This window comes from Onychostoma macrolepis, chromosome 16 (assembly GCF_012432095.1).
Source record: "Onychostoma macrolepis isolate SWU-2019 chromosome 16, ASM1243209v1, whole genome shotgun sequence".
In the NCBI taxonomy this organism is placed as follows: domain Eukaryota; kingdom Metazoa; phylum Chordata; class Actinopteri; order Cypriniformes; family Cyprinidae; genus Onychostoma; species Onychostoma macrolepis.
The window spans coordinates 102,501-115,000 of record NC_081170.1 but is presented as its reverse complement, the minus strand read 5'-3'; the positions used below and the strand labels follow the sequence as shown (position 1 = coordinate 115,000).

The window sequence follows — 12,500 nt, the reverse complement described above, 5'->3', positions numbered from 1 at the left end:
GCTCTGACTTCTGGAATTGTGTGTGATTAACACGTCAGCGTTAAGACAGAGTCATTCATACACACACATACACACAGCACTGTCACCTCCAGTTAATCAAAACTCCATCTGTGTGTACTGCGGCACTGGGCAGACGTGACGGCTTCATAGGAGAAGTTCAGATGAGTGCCTGATGTGGTCATCTATTTTTCAGCAGTAATTGAGTTTGCGGGGCTCTCTCACACACACACACACACACACACCTGCTTTCCATCGACCAGCTGTGGCTGTTCTCCCAGCAGGGCCTCCAGGCGGAGCTGCATCAGGGGACCCATCAGCTCCTGCAGCACTGTGTGTGTGTGTGTGTGTGTGTGTGTGTGTGTGTCTCGTCTTCTAGGGGCAAAACATGTGCGTGTGTTGAGGGTCAGAGTTCGTGGCAGTATGATGTCATGTCCATGTTTTTGGCTGGTGGAGGGACGCCGTAAGTGGCTGCTTATATACTCTGATTAATTAACGATCAGACTCAACTCCTCCTAACCCTAACTTATGATTCACATTTTAAATTTACAGTTGTTCTCGTTCTGCAAAATATCGACTCATTTGCATTTCATTATAGGAATTTGCATGACTTTGTATTATTTTATCAATTTCTATAACACAATATCACATTTTTAAAATAACCTCATATATCCAGGTTTTCCAAGACATTGTAAATGAATTAAATGAATGAAAAATGATTTAAAATGAAAAAATATGATGTCAGCTTACATCTTAATATTTAGCTGCTTTAGCTTATTTGAGAGCATATTTACTCTTATTTCATCTTATCTGGTTGAGTCACTAAAGAACTTGTCTTTACTGCTTTCATCCACACTATCAAATATGGTTTTATCTGACTGGGACAAACTAAAGGCTATCAGCTAATTTAAAAAAAGAGTTCAGTTCTTCGATCTGTCCTGCCCAGCCTCTGTTTCAATCAGAAATACATCAATACAGAACAGAAATCAATGTTTATTTGTGTTATTTAATGGAAATGTTTCATTTTGGCATTCAAGAAAAACCATCACTGCTAATGCTAGTGATTAGGATTGATGTGACTCCATATCACCCTGCAGCCCAAGACTGGCTGTCCACTGAAGCTAAGCAGGGTTGAGCTGGTCAGTAGCTGGATGGGAGACCTCCTGAGAAAACCAGGTGCTGCTGGGAGAGGTGTTAGTGAGGCCAGCAGGGGGCGCTCACCCTGTGGTCTGTGTGGGTCCTAATGCTCCAGTATAGTGATGGGGACACTATACTGTCAACAAGCACTGTCCTTTGGATGAGATGTTAAACTGAGGTCCTGACTGTCTGTGGTCATTAAAAATCCCAGGATGTCATTTGAAAAAGAATAGGGGTGTGACCCCGGCATCCTGGCCAAATTCACCCATTGGCCTCTGACCATCATGGCCTCCTGATCATCCGCATACACTGATTGGCTTCATCCCTCTGTCTCCTCTCCACAGTAAGCTGGTGTGTGGGGGGCGTTCTGGTGCAATATGGCTGCCGTCGCATCATGCAGGTGGATGCTGCACACTGCTGGTGGATGAGGAGACTCCCCCTGACAATGGAAAAAACGCTTTTGAGTGTCTGGAATAGCGCTATATAAATGTAAGTAATTATTATTAAGAAAAACCATCACTGCTAATGCTAGTGATTAGGATTGATGTGACTCCTTCCATTGGTTTATATAGTTCAGCTACAGTTAACTCTCTTCCACATGAGCCACAGCTGATGATTTGCACACATCTATTCCAGTTAAACGGTGACGGGCTCCAGCTGGAGTTTAAATAGTTAAATTGTGACTTTATTCTGTTGATGCACAGTTTTTACCTGTTTTCATCTGCGCTGCTGTGCTGCATCTTCTCACCAGCAGAGGGAGACACAGTCCGGCTGATCGTTAGTGAGGCTGTTCTTACTCCGAGGGGAGAGAATGACGTGAGATGAGATGAGATGAGATGGGAGTGTTGAGATGCAGTGTTCACATATAGTCTCATCAGAGTGATGTGGGATAGAGAGGTACCCATCATGCACTGCACTGACGGCAATGAGAAGAAAGCAGTTCATGGTGATTTCTAACAGCTCGGTTTCCTTCCAAAGAGAATCACATCTTCTCAGCAAGAGACTGGAAACAACCTGCTCATCATCGGCAGGCCATGAAGACTTTACAGGCAATCTTTCTCATAAAAACATAATATAGAACATTATGAATCAAAATATGAGTGAATTTGAAAAGAATGTACAAATATTATGTGATATGAGCAAACTTGTGTTTGTGCTGCAGTTTAATCCAGTTTCTACAGCTGCGACAGAAACACGCTGAGCAGAGGAAGCAGAAAGCGTGTTTCCAAGGGAACGGAGCTCATCGTCATGACGGCTCTCCCACGAGATCCTGCGGGCGACACACGAGAACCAGAACATGCATGACACGCAGAGACCCACGGCCAACACTGACCGCAGCACACAGCCATGAGCTCCGCTGAACAGAACAGAACAGAAATAAGCTGTGAATTTTATTTCGAAAAAATTAAACACAAATCATCTGTCCAGGTCAATTCACAAACAAATTAGTATATTTGCGTGTGTGTATGTATGTGTATATATATATAGTGAAGATCAAAATTAGAGTACAACTTACAATTTCCTAAATTTCAAGTTCACTGCGTAGTCCTCTTTGAAGTTATCCTAACAAGAGGAAAAGCAGTTTTTTAAGCATATTTCATGAGTTACATAAATTCTGAAGCACAGTATGAAAAACTTAAACGAGATATTTGAAAACGCACTCTTGCAGTGACCAAACCTCTCATCAGCAGAGAATCAAAAGGCTAGACACTTTTGCTGAGGAGCCTGTTGTGTGGAGAGAGGAGAGCTGGTCCAAAATTCACTTTAGTGATGAAAGCAAGTTTAATTTATTTGGGTCCATTAGGAAACATTTTGTTTGGCATCAAACTGTGGAAAGACTGAACCCCAAGTGCGTGAAGAAGGTGGAGGAGGAAGTGTCATGGTTTGGGGATGTTTATCAGAAGCTCCTGCAGTTCCTTCCCTGCATCCATCGCCCAGTCAGCACTTTTCATGCAGGACCATACTCCTGCCACACAGCAACACAGGTAAAGCAGTAAACATTGAAATAATCAAAGGCTGGCCCAGAGTCCTGATCTAAACCTGATTGAAAATCTCAGGAAAATCCTTGGTTTTTAGAAAATGAAGCCCATTTTCAAAAGCATGTTCCATTAAGAGCAGTAAAACATTTTTCTTGAAAATTATCATTATTACGATAATGCAAAAAAAAAAAAAAAAAAACCGAAGCATTTTCATGACTAATGCATTCAGACAATGTGCTTAAGTGTCATGTAACTGCCATGATTTAAATGATGGTTTTCATTCGATCCACTGCAACACAGTATTTTTTCAAAGATTTGTTATATAAATTAAGGGCAGTACATCCAACATTGACAATTACTTTATTCCACATTACAGTTATAAGAGTTTGGGGGTAAATGTTTCATGAAAATAAAGCCACAATGCTAAAAAGAAATCTGTGGTCAACAGGATTAATTTTAAAAGTGAAAAACAATGATGAGCTAGAAATATGACACAAATCCACACAGGTGACAGTTGTGCTCATTATTACCCGATTCAGAAGTCATTACATGCTGTAACGTAACATGAAAACATCCACATCCACATGAAAACACCTCATAATGACTGACACACACACACACACACACACATATATATATATATATATATATGACATTTACATGTGAGTCATATACTGTTTGAGTGCAGCACGATGTACGTTTCAAAGTTAATTTCTGATGTCCTGCTGTCACACGAAGATTAGCTGGATGACAATAACCCTTCATAGACTTTGCTTCTCAAAATAGCATCAGCACTTTTAAATCTAGTCACTACGATTGTTTTTCCTTAAATGAATAACAGAGATACAGAAAACTCTCTGCACACACACACACATATATACATATATATATATATAGTGGCAACCAGGAGAGATTAAATCCCAATGAAGCAACAGCTTCCAGCAATATAGACGTGTTCCCTGGAACTAAACGAAGCCGCAGTGCATGCTGGGCAACGGGAGAGAAAGCTGAGAGAAAACACAGGTGAAGAAGTTGATTCATGGAGAGTCCCATTCCTGCCTGTGTAAACACACATCATTACTTCAGCTATTTATCAAATGCTTTGCGTGTCTCAGCAGAATCAGGTGCGAGATCCATGATGCAAACACACGCTGACGTCACGCCGTTCCCGTCTAATGCAGAGACACGTTGAGACTGTGATCGCTGGGTGAACTGCGGCTCATGTTGGACAGACTGGCCATCAGTGTTTTGACTTTATGAGCGTAATAATTCCTCAGATTCACAGACGGAGCCTCCTTTATTCCCCCGTCGAAGTCGCAGCTCCGCATGACGATCTCCAGCTGTTTCTGTCTCTTATAAAACAGAGAGAATTTGTTAAATATCAAAGTGATGGGAAGCACCACGACCAGTATTCCCGCCAGTATGCAGGCCGAGGCGGTCAGTTTTCCCACGACGGAGCAGGGAACCACGTCGCCGTATCCCACGGTGGTCATGCTGACCGTGGCCCACCACCAGCCGGCCGGGATGGTGCTCAATCCCTCGTTGTCCTCCTTCTCCACGGTGTAGGCCATGACGGAGAAGAAGGACACCCCGACGGCCAGATAGAGCAGCAGCAGGCCGATCTCCTTGTAGCTGTTCCTGAGCGTGGCTCCGAGCGAGCGCAGGCCCGTGGAGTGACGTGCCAGCTTCAGGATGCGGAAGACCCTCATCAGCCTCAGCACCTGAGCCACTCGACCCAGGTTAGCCAGCGCCGGGCCGCTCTCCGCCACCAGGTGCATCAGCAGGGTCAGGTAAAAGGGCAGGATGGACACCAGATCGATCAGGTTCAGCGGGTGTTCAAAGAAACGCAGGAGGTCCGGCGTCACGGCGAATCTGGCCAGCAGCTCGAGCGTGAACCAGCCGATGCCGAGGTGCTCCACGGCCTCGAAGCGCGGATCCTCGCAGGGCTTTCCATCAGCGTCCAGCAGCGTGAACTCGCTCATGCTGTTCATGCACATGGAGGCGATGGAGCCCAGCACCACCAGAATGGAGAAGATGCTGATGAGCCGGCTGGGGATCGAGTAGCCGGGATTGTCCAGCATCAGCCAGATCCTCCGCCGGACGCTTCCCAGCAGCTGCTTGTCATATTTACCGGCGTCGCTGTAGAACTCCAGGATCTCGTGGAAGGAGGAGGTGGTGCTGGCCTCCTCGCTCCTGTCCTCCGAGTCGCTCTCCTCGGGCTCCGTCCTGCGGCAGTGATAGGAGCCGCTGCAGCATGAGTCCAGGAACAGCTCGTCGATGCCCCAGTACTCGATCTCCTGACTGAAGGAGAAGATGCAGAGCTCGTCCATCACGTGAAGCCTCCCTGTGTTGTAGAAGTGTAAGACGTACGGGAAGAGCGCAGGATTGCGGTCGAAGTAGAACTCGTTCTCGGAGTCGTCGTAGTCGTCGCAGAGCTCGAGGATGGACTCTTTGGAGCGGCACCGGAGCAGGCGCGCGAGCCTGGTCTCCGGGAACCGAGAGAGTCGCTGGGACAGCAGCCGCCGCCGGAAGCCTCCCACATTGATGCGAATAGCGCCGTCCTCCGGAGCCCAGGTCATGACTGACCGATCGATCAGCGAACGAACACGATCACCGTGAGCTCCGTCTGTCTCTGAAGAGCTGACACGCACGTGAGAAACCGCTCTCCCTCATCAATATACGCATTCACCGCGCGGCGCTTCATCTCTCATTTCCTCACAGAAACCTTCATCTGTCGCACGAATCACGAACAGAATCCTCCCGGTGAAACCGAGCCGCTCCGAGCCCGTTTCTAATTCACACGCCGTTTCTACGGATGTGATTTATATGTGAGGCGATTTATATCGTTATGAACTCACGGCGATATTCCAGCGCTCACGACACGCGCACAGCTGCAGGCGCGCGCACGACAGTGACGACACTGAATGATATCATCAGACAAAACAGCTTAAAACAGCTCAAAACGTTAAAATGCTGGAGACTCTCACGCAGCTCTGGAAAATATCCTCCAGTGCTTTGAAGAATCCACGAAGACGCGACGGGCGAGTCATCAGAAGCGCGTCTCACTGTAAATATATGATATCTGTCATGATCATAGGGTGAAGCATCTCAGGAGCTGTTTTTTTTTTGGCCATTGTGGCTTTCACTACGTCAAATAACGTCTGGATAGAGGCATCTGATCCATGAATCAATGCAACTGCAGTTGAGATGATCAGTACATCAGCATGTTGAGAAGAGCCCAGTTCAAACACCAGCCTTTTCTGGAAATAATGTACAGAAAAATGTGCTTTTCTTTTCTGTATCTTTTACATGATAATAAGCCATTTTGATTGTTGCTACAGTATGTTGGCTGTTTTATTTGTTAATGTTTCAAAGGCCACTTGTGTTACTGTAAACCTTACAATCACACATTTAAACACACATTCTCAGTGTTAGTATGCAAGAATGTGCTGTAATGTAAGATAATAGATCTACTGTCCATCCAGCACAGACTGACCCCGCCTGCAACTCACACACACTCACAGAACACTATTGTCCTGCCCTGCACAAAGAGTCCTGTAAGCATGAACACACACACACACACACACACACACACACACACACACACACACACACACACACACACACAGAAAGTCCCAGCACTGCCTCTCATTCCTGTACCGGAGACGCCGTATGTATTTCTGCTCATAATTGTTTTGTTGAAGATATTGCGGTTAATATTCATAATAAGTGTGGACTGAGCCTTTCAATGCGTATTAGTCTTATTTCATGCCCTGTTGAGTGGTTGCTTATTGTGAAGTACTGTTGGTGTTTGATGTCAGGTTGTTCCTAAGCCTTTTTAAGATTTAAGATTGGTAAGATTTATGGAATTTGACATGAAGAAGGTCAGTACTGTTCAAAATTAATTAGAACATCTATATGAATATGTATTATCTGCCATTAGATCAGCAAATGTGAAGAAAATAAAGTTCAGTTAATAGAGGTGTTCTGAAGAGTTTTCTTTCTGTCATTCTGAAAGTCAATGTTATTTGTGTTTACATACTTTTCAGGAATGTGAAGGTTTTGATTCCCTGTGAAGGATTTCACATTGGTTTTCTTTTCTTTTGACTCAGATCATGGTTGTATGTCATGTGTGAGCTCTGTATGATATGTATGAATGTACACAGATGGTAAAACAGACTGATCGTAGAGCTCTGCACAGCAGCTGAACGTCAGAGAGATGAACATGACCACAGCTGTGCTGAATTTGTGTCTGTTGTCCTTTTCATTTGCCAGTGGTGCAGTGTGTTTGTGAATGTGGTTATCCACTCTCTTTACATGCCTTGTGGGAACGACAGGTGAAGGTCCAGGATGGAGGTACAAAAATAACAATGCAGGAAACCTCTAATCTGAGACTAAACTCAAACTATAGCGATTACGACCTCTAATCTGAAACTAAACCCAACCATAGCAACTGCAACCTCCAATCTGAAATTAAACTAAAACTACAGCCACTGCGACCTCTAATCTGAAACTAAACTCAACTATAGCGACTACGACCTCTAATCTGTAACTAAACTCAGACTATAGCAACTGCGACCTCTTCTCTGAAACTAAACTCAAACTATAGCCACTGCGACCTCTAATCTGTAACTAAACTCAAACTATAGCCACTGCGACCTCTAATCTGCAACTAAACTCAACTATAGCGACTACGACCTCTAATCTGAAACTAAATTCAAACTATAGCGACTACGATCTCTAATCTGAAACTAAACTCAAACTATAGCCACTGCGACCTCTAATCTGCAACTAAACTCAAACTACAGCCACTGCGACCTCTAATCTGTAACTAAACTCAAACTATAGCCACTGCGACCTCTAATCTGTAACTAAACTCAAACTATAGCCACTGCGACCTCTAATCTGCAACTAAACTCAAACTATAGCCACTGCGACCTCTAATCTGCAACTAAACTCAAACTATAGCCACTGCGACCTCTAATCTGAAACTAAACTAAAACTATAGCCACTACGACCTCTAATCTGAAACTAAACTCAACTATAGCAATTACGACCTCTAATCTACAACTAAACTCAAACTATAGCCACTGCGATCTCTAATCTGAAACTAAACTCAAACTATAGCCACTGCGACCTCTAATCTGCAACTAAACTCAAACTATAGCCACTGCGACCTCTAATCTGAAACTAAACTCAAACTATAGCCACTGCGACCTCTAATCTGCAACTAAACACAACTATAGCGACTACGACCTCTAATCTGAAACTAAACTCAAACTATAGCCACTGCGATCTCTAATCTGAAACTAAACTCAAACTATAGCCACTGCGACCTCTAATCTGAAACTAAACTCAAACTATAGCCACTACGACCTCTAATCTGAAACTAAACTCAAACTACAGCCACTGCGACCTCTAATCTGAAACTAAACTCAAACTATAGCCACTACGACCTCTAATCTGAAACTAAACTCAAACTACAGCCACTGCGACCTCTAATCTGAAACTAAACTCAAACTATAGCCACTACGACCTCTAATCTGAAACTAAACTCAGACTATAGCAACTAAACCTAAGAATTCGGTTACACTTGATTTCGATAGTCCACTTTAGACATTCTACCAACTATAAGTAACTTTGTAACTACATGTCAACTAATTCTTATTAATTTATAACTACATGTCTAATAACTCTCAGTAGGGTAGGTTTCGGGTTAGTAGAATAAATTGATATATACTTGCAAAGTTTCTTATAGTCAGTATGTTGTGGACCCATCAAAATAAAGTGTTAGAAGATATTAAGCAGACAGTCTACTAATACTCTAATGACTGCTAGTTGACATGTAGTTGCAAAATTACTTCCTGTTAGTCGAATGTCTAAAGTGGACTATTGAAATAAAGTGTTACCAAGAAAAAATAGTTTTTTAATCTCAAGGTTTTTCCCCCAGCTAAACATCTGGGCCTGTATTCACAAAACATTTTATCTCACCACTAAGAGTTCTCCTAAATAGCAGTAAAAGTTCTTAGTTTTCTCTTAAACCCTATTCACAAAGCTGCTGAGACAAACTTTACTAAGGAATAGAGAGAATTGTTAAGCTAAGAGTAAGGGGGCGGGGTTTACCTTGTTGCTATGGATGATGTCAGCATGCTTATTAACTATGCACACAGTGATTGGCTGATAGTCTCTGTTAGAGATTTATTCATAGAAATATTGTAGAGTGCAATATTATGTTGCCACTGCACGCTAAGTGTCACTAATTAAACAAGTATATGTTCAGCAAATGGTCAGCCTCTTACATGTGTGCTTCATGTAAACAATTAGTGAATATGCATATAAACAGCCGTTTAATCAACAGAGCAGAATAATCATAGCTGATAGTAAGACATGCAAATGTAAAAAAACAAACAAACTGGACACAAGAACAGCTGCTATTTCTTGCCCAGCTGGTTAATGGAAACAAGGATATAATCAAAGGAGAATTTGGAGTTACCTTTTTAAAAGCTCATTATCGTCAAATGTTTCTAAAATGTTTATGTTCCGAGGCAGATTGTCGGAAACAGCTATTTTAAGATAGTTTGTGGCTTGGTTTTAGTCACTTAAGAGTTCTCTTCACTACTCCTTACGTTTCACAGATTTAGGAGCTAGTTTTAGTGCTAAAACTCTTTGTGAAATTTAGGAGTCCTAAATTTAGGACTGATGCGCCCATTATTTTTAAGATTTTCTCCTAAATTGGCGAGTTATGAGCAACTTTTAGCCTTAAGATGTTCTGTGAATATGGGCCCTGAAGAGTTTTACTTTAGCACACACTACAATTTTCTGGGTTTTGCTGATTTTGCACATGTTCTTGAATCATCCTTGTTGGTCCTGGAGAAATAATTCAGCCAATGGAGTCCCATCTTCCCTCACTAGTGACGCCCCTGAGCTGATGTTTTGTGTTCATAGGTTTATATCGTGGGGATCTGCATCGCAGTATGTGGAAACTTTCTCATCAGCATCTCCTTAAATATCCAGGTGAAGCTCAGCTTGTGCACACCACCACACACACACACAAGCGCTCTGTCAGTGTTTCGGTGGGTGTTTGATGTTTAGAGGTCATCTCTTCTAAACTGTGGTAGTGTCGCTGGTGTTTGTTCAGAAATACACGCATGTGCGGCAGTCGCAGCGAGGGACGAAGCCGTACTACACCAGCCGTCTGTGGTGGTGCGGGATCCTGCTGATGGGTTTGGGGGAGCTGGGGAACTTCGCTGCGTATGGATTCGCTCCGGCGTCGCTCATCGCTCCTCTCGGCTGTGTGTCTGTCATCGGTAAGACCTTATCATTGTCCATTAAAACACAGCACAGTCGATCACAGTTCTGAAGGCTGCAGTTCTGTAGTTCAAGTGTCAGTATTTTACTCTTTGACTGATGTTCAGAAGCATGTAAAGTTGGTTCTGTTGGTCTCTCTTTCAGTGAGTGCTGTCATTTCTGTGGTGTTCCTCAAGGAAACGTTACGTGCTTCAGACATCCTCGGTGAGATTAGAGTCCTTCTTATGTCTCATAGTGAAGTTCTTGTAAACTTTTTTCTAGTCTTTTCTTGTATAGAAAAATTATTAAACTCAAATTATATTACATATACCTATAAAGCAAGACTGGGGAATTATTATTATTATTATTATATCGTCACTAGTCCAAAAATCTGGAATCTGAGGGTGCAAAAAAATCTAAATATTGAGAAAATCACCTTTAAAGTTGTCCAAATGAAGTTCTTAGCAATGCATATTACTAATTAAAAATGAAGTTTTGATATATTTACGGTAGGAAATTTACAAAATATCTTCATGGAAAATGATCTTTACTTAATATCCTAATGATTTTGACATAAAAGAAAAATGGATAATTTTGACCCACACTATTGCCACAAATATACCCGTGCTACTTATGACTGCTTTTGTGCTCCAGGCTCACATACAGTGGGGCAAAAAAGTATTTAGTCAGCCACCAATTGTGCAAGTTCTCCCACTTAAAAGGATGAGAGAGGCCTGTAATTTTCATCATAGGTATACCTCAACTATGAGAGACAAAATGAGAAAAAAAAATCCAGAAAATCACATTGTAGGATTTTTAAAGAATTTATTGGTAAATTCCTCGGTAAAATAAGTATTTGGTCACCTACAAACAAGCAAGATTTCTGGCTCTCACAGACCTGTAACTTCTTCTTTAAGAGGCTCCTCTGTCCTCCACTCGTTACCTGTATTAATGGCATCTGTTTGAACTCGTTATCAGTATAAAAGACACCTGTCCACAACCTCAAACAGTCCAACTCCAAACTCCACCATGGCCAAGACCAAAGAGCTGTCAAAGGACACCAGAAACAAAATTGTAGACCTGCACCAGGCTGGGAAGACTGAATCTGCAATAGGTAAGCAGCTTGGTGTGAAGAAATCAACTGTGGGAGCAATTATTAGAAAATGGAAGACATACAAGACCACTGATAATCTCCCTCGATCTGGGGCTCCACGCAAGATCTCACCCCGTGGGGTCAAAATGATCACAAGAACTGTGAGCAAAAATCCCAGAACCACACGGGGGACCTAGTGAATGACCTGCAGAGAGCTGGGACCAAAGTAACAAAGGCTACCATCAGTAACACACTGCGCCGCCAGGACTCAAATCCTGCAGTGCCAGGCGTGTCCCCTGCTTAAGCCAGTACATGTCCGGCCCGTCTGAAGTTTGCTAGAGAGCATTTGGATGATCCAGAAGAGGATTGGGAGAATGTCATATGGTCAGATGAAACCAAAATAGAACTTTTGGTAAAAACTCAACTTGTCGTGTTTGGAGGAGAAAGAACAGCATACCTACTGTGAAGCATGGGGGTGGAAACATCATGCTTTGGGGCTGTTTTTCTGCAAAGGGACCAGGACGACTGATCCGTGTAAACGAAAGAATGAATGGGGCCATGTATCGTGAGATTTTGGTGAAAACCTCCTTCCATCAGCAAGGGCATTGAAGATGAAACGTGGCTGGGTCTTTCAGCATGACAATGATCCCAAACACACCGCCTGGCAACGAAGGAGTGGCTTCGTGAAGCATTTCAAGGTCCTGGAGTGGCCCAGCCAGTGTCCAGATCTCAACCCGCTGTTACCCAGCGACAGCCCCAAAACATTACTGCTCTAGAGGAGATCTGCATGGAGGAATGGGCCAAAATACCAGCAACAGTGTGTGAAAACCTTGTGAAGACTTACAGAACACGTTTGACCTCTGTCATTGCCAACAAAGGGTATATAACAAAGTATTGAGATGAAATTTTGTTATTGACCAAATACTTATTTTCCACCATAATTTGCAAATAAATTCTTTAAAAATCCTACAATGTGATTTTCTGGATTTTTTTTCTCATTTTGTCTC

General features: G+C 42.9%; 3 protein-coding genes across 5 annotated transcripts in view; 1 reads left to right on the top strand and 2 right to left on the bottom strand.

Annotated features, from left to right (window-relative positions):
• Positions 1-356, bottom strand: part of osr2 (odd-skipped related transciption factor 2) — a 30,822-nt gene extending 30,466 nt beyond the window's left edge. Inside the window, exon 1 of one of the 2 annotated variants that reach the window (XM_058747273.1) lies at positions 243-356. In XM_058747273.1, coding sequence (XP_058603256.1) covers positions 243-253 — 11 coding nt within the window. In that variant the 5' untranslated portion in view covers positions 254-356. The remainder of the gene's footprint in view (positions 1-242) is intronic. The other variant, XM_058747275.1, reaches the window with a different exon arrangement.
• A 3,915-nt stretch (positions 357-4,271) lies between these two features.
• On the bottom strand, positions 4,272-5,692 carry LOC131522052 (potassium voltage-gated channel subfamily S member 2-like). Its single transcript, XM_058747269.1, has one exon. The coding sequence runs from the start codon at positions 5,690-5,692 to the stop codon at positions 4,286-4,288; it is 1,407 nt and encodes a 468-aa protein (XP_058603252.1). The 3' UTR covers positions 4,272-4,285.
• Positions 5,693-6,741: 1,049 nt separating this feature from the next.
• LOC131522053 (NIPA-like protein 2) overlaps positions 6,742-12,500 on the top strand; it is a 7,512-nt gene continuing 1,753 nt past the window's right edge. Inside the window, exons 1-5 of one of the 2 annotated variants that reach the window (XM_058747270.1) lie at positions 6,742-6,783; positions 7,389-7,469; positions 10,059-10,127; positions 10,252-10,420; positions 10,566-10,625. In XM_058747270.1, coding sequence (XP_058603253.1) covers positions 7,464-7,469; positions 10,059-10,127; positions 10,252-10,420; positions 10,566-10,625 — 304 coding nt within the window. In that variant the 5' untranslated portion in view covers positions 6,742-6,783; positions 7,389-7,463. Of the gene's footprint in view, positions 6,784-7,362; positions 7,470-10,058; positions 10,128-10,251; positions 10,421-10,565; positions 10,626-12,500 lie in introns of those variants that run through there. The other variant, XM_058747271.1, reaches the window with a different exon arrangement.

Coding starts and splice junctions, on each gene's coding strand:
- LOC131522052 (XM_058747269.1), bottom strand. CDS start 5,692: ATGACCTGGGCTCCGGAGGACGGCGCTATTCGCATCAATGTGGGAGGC.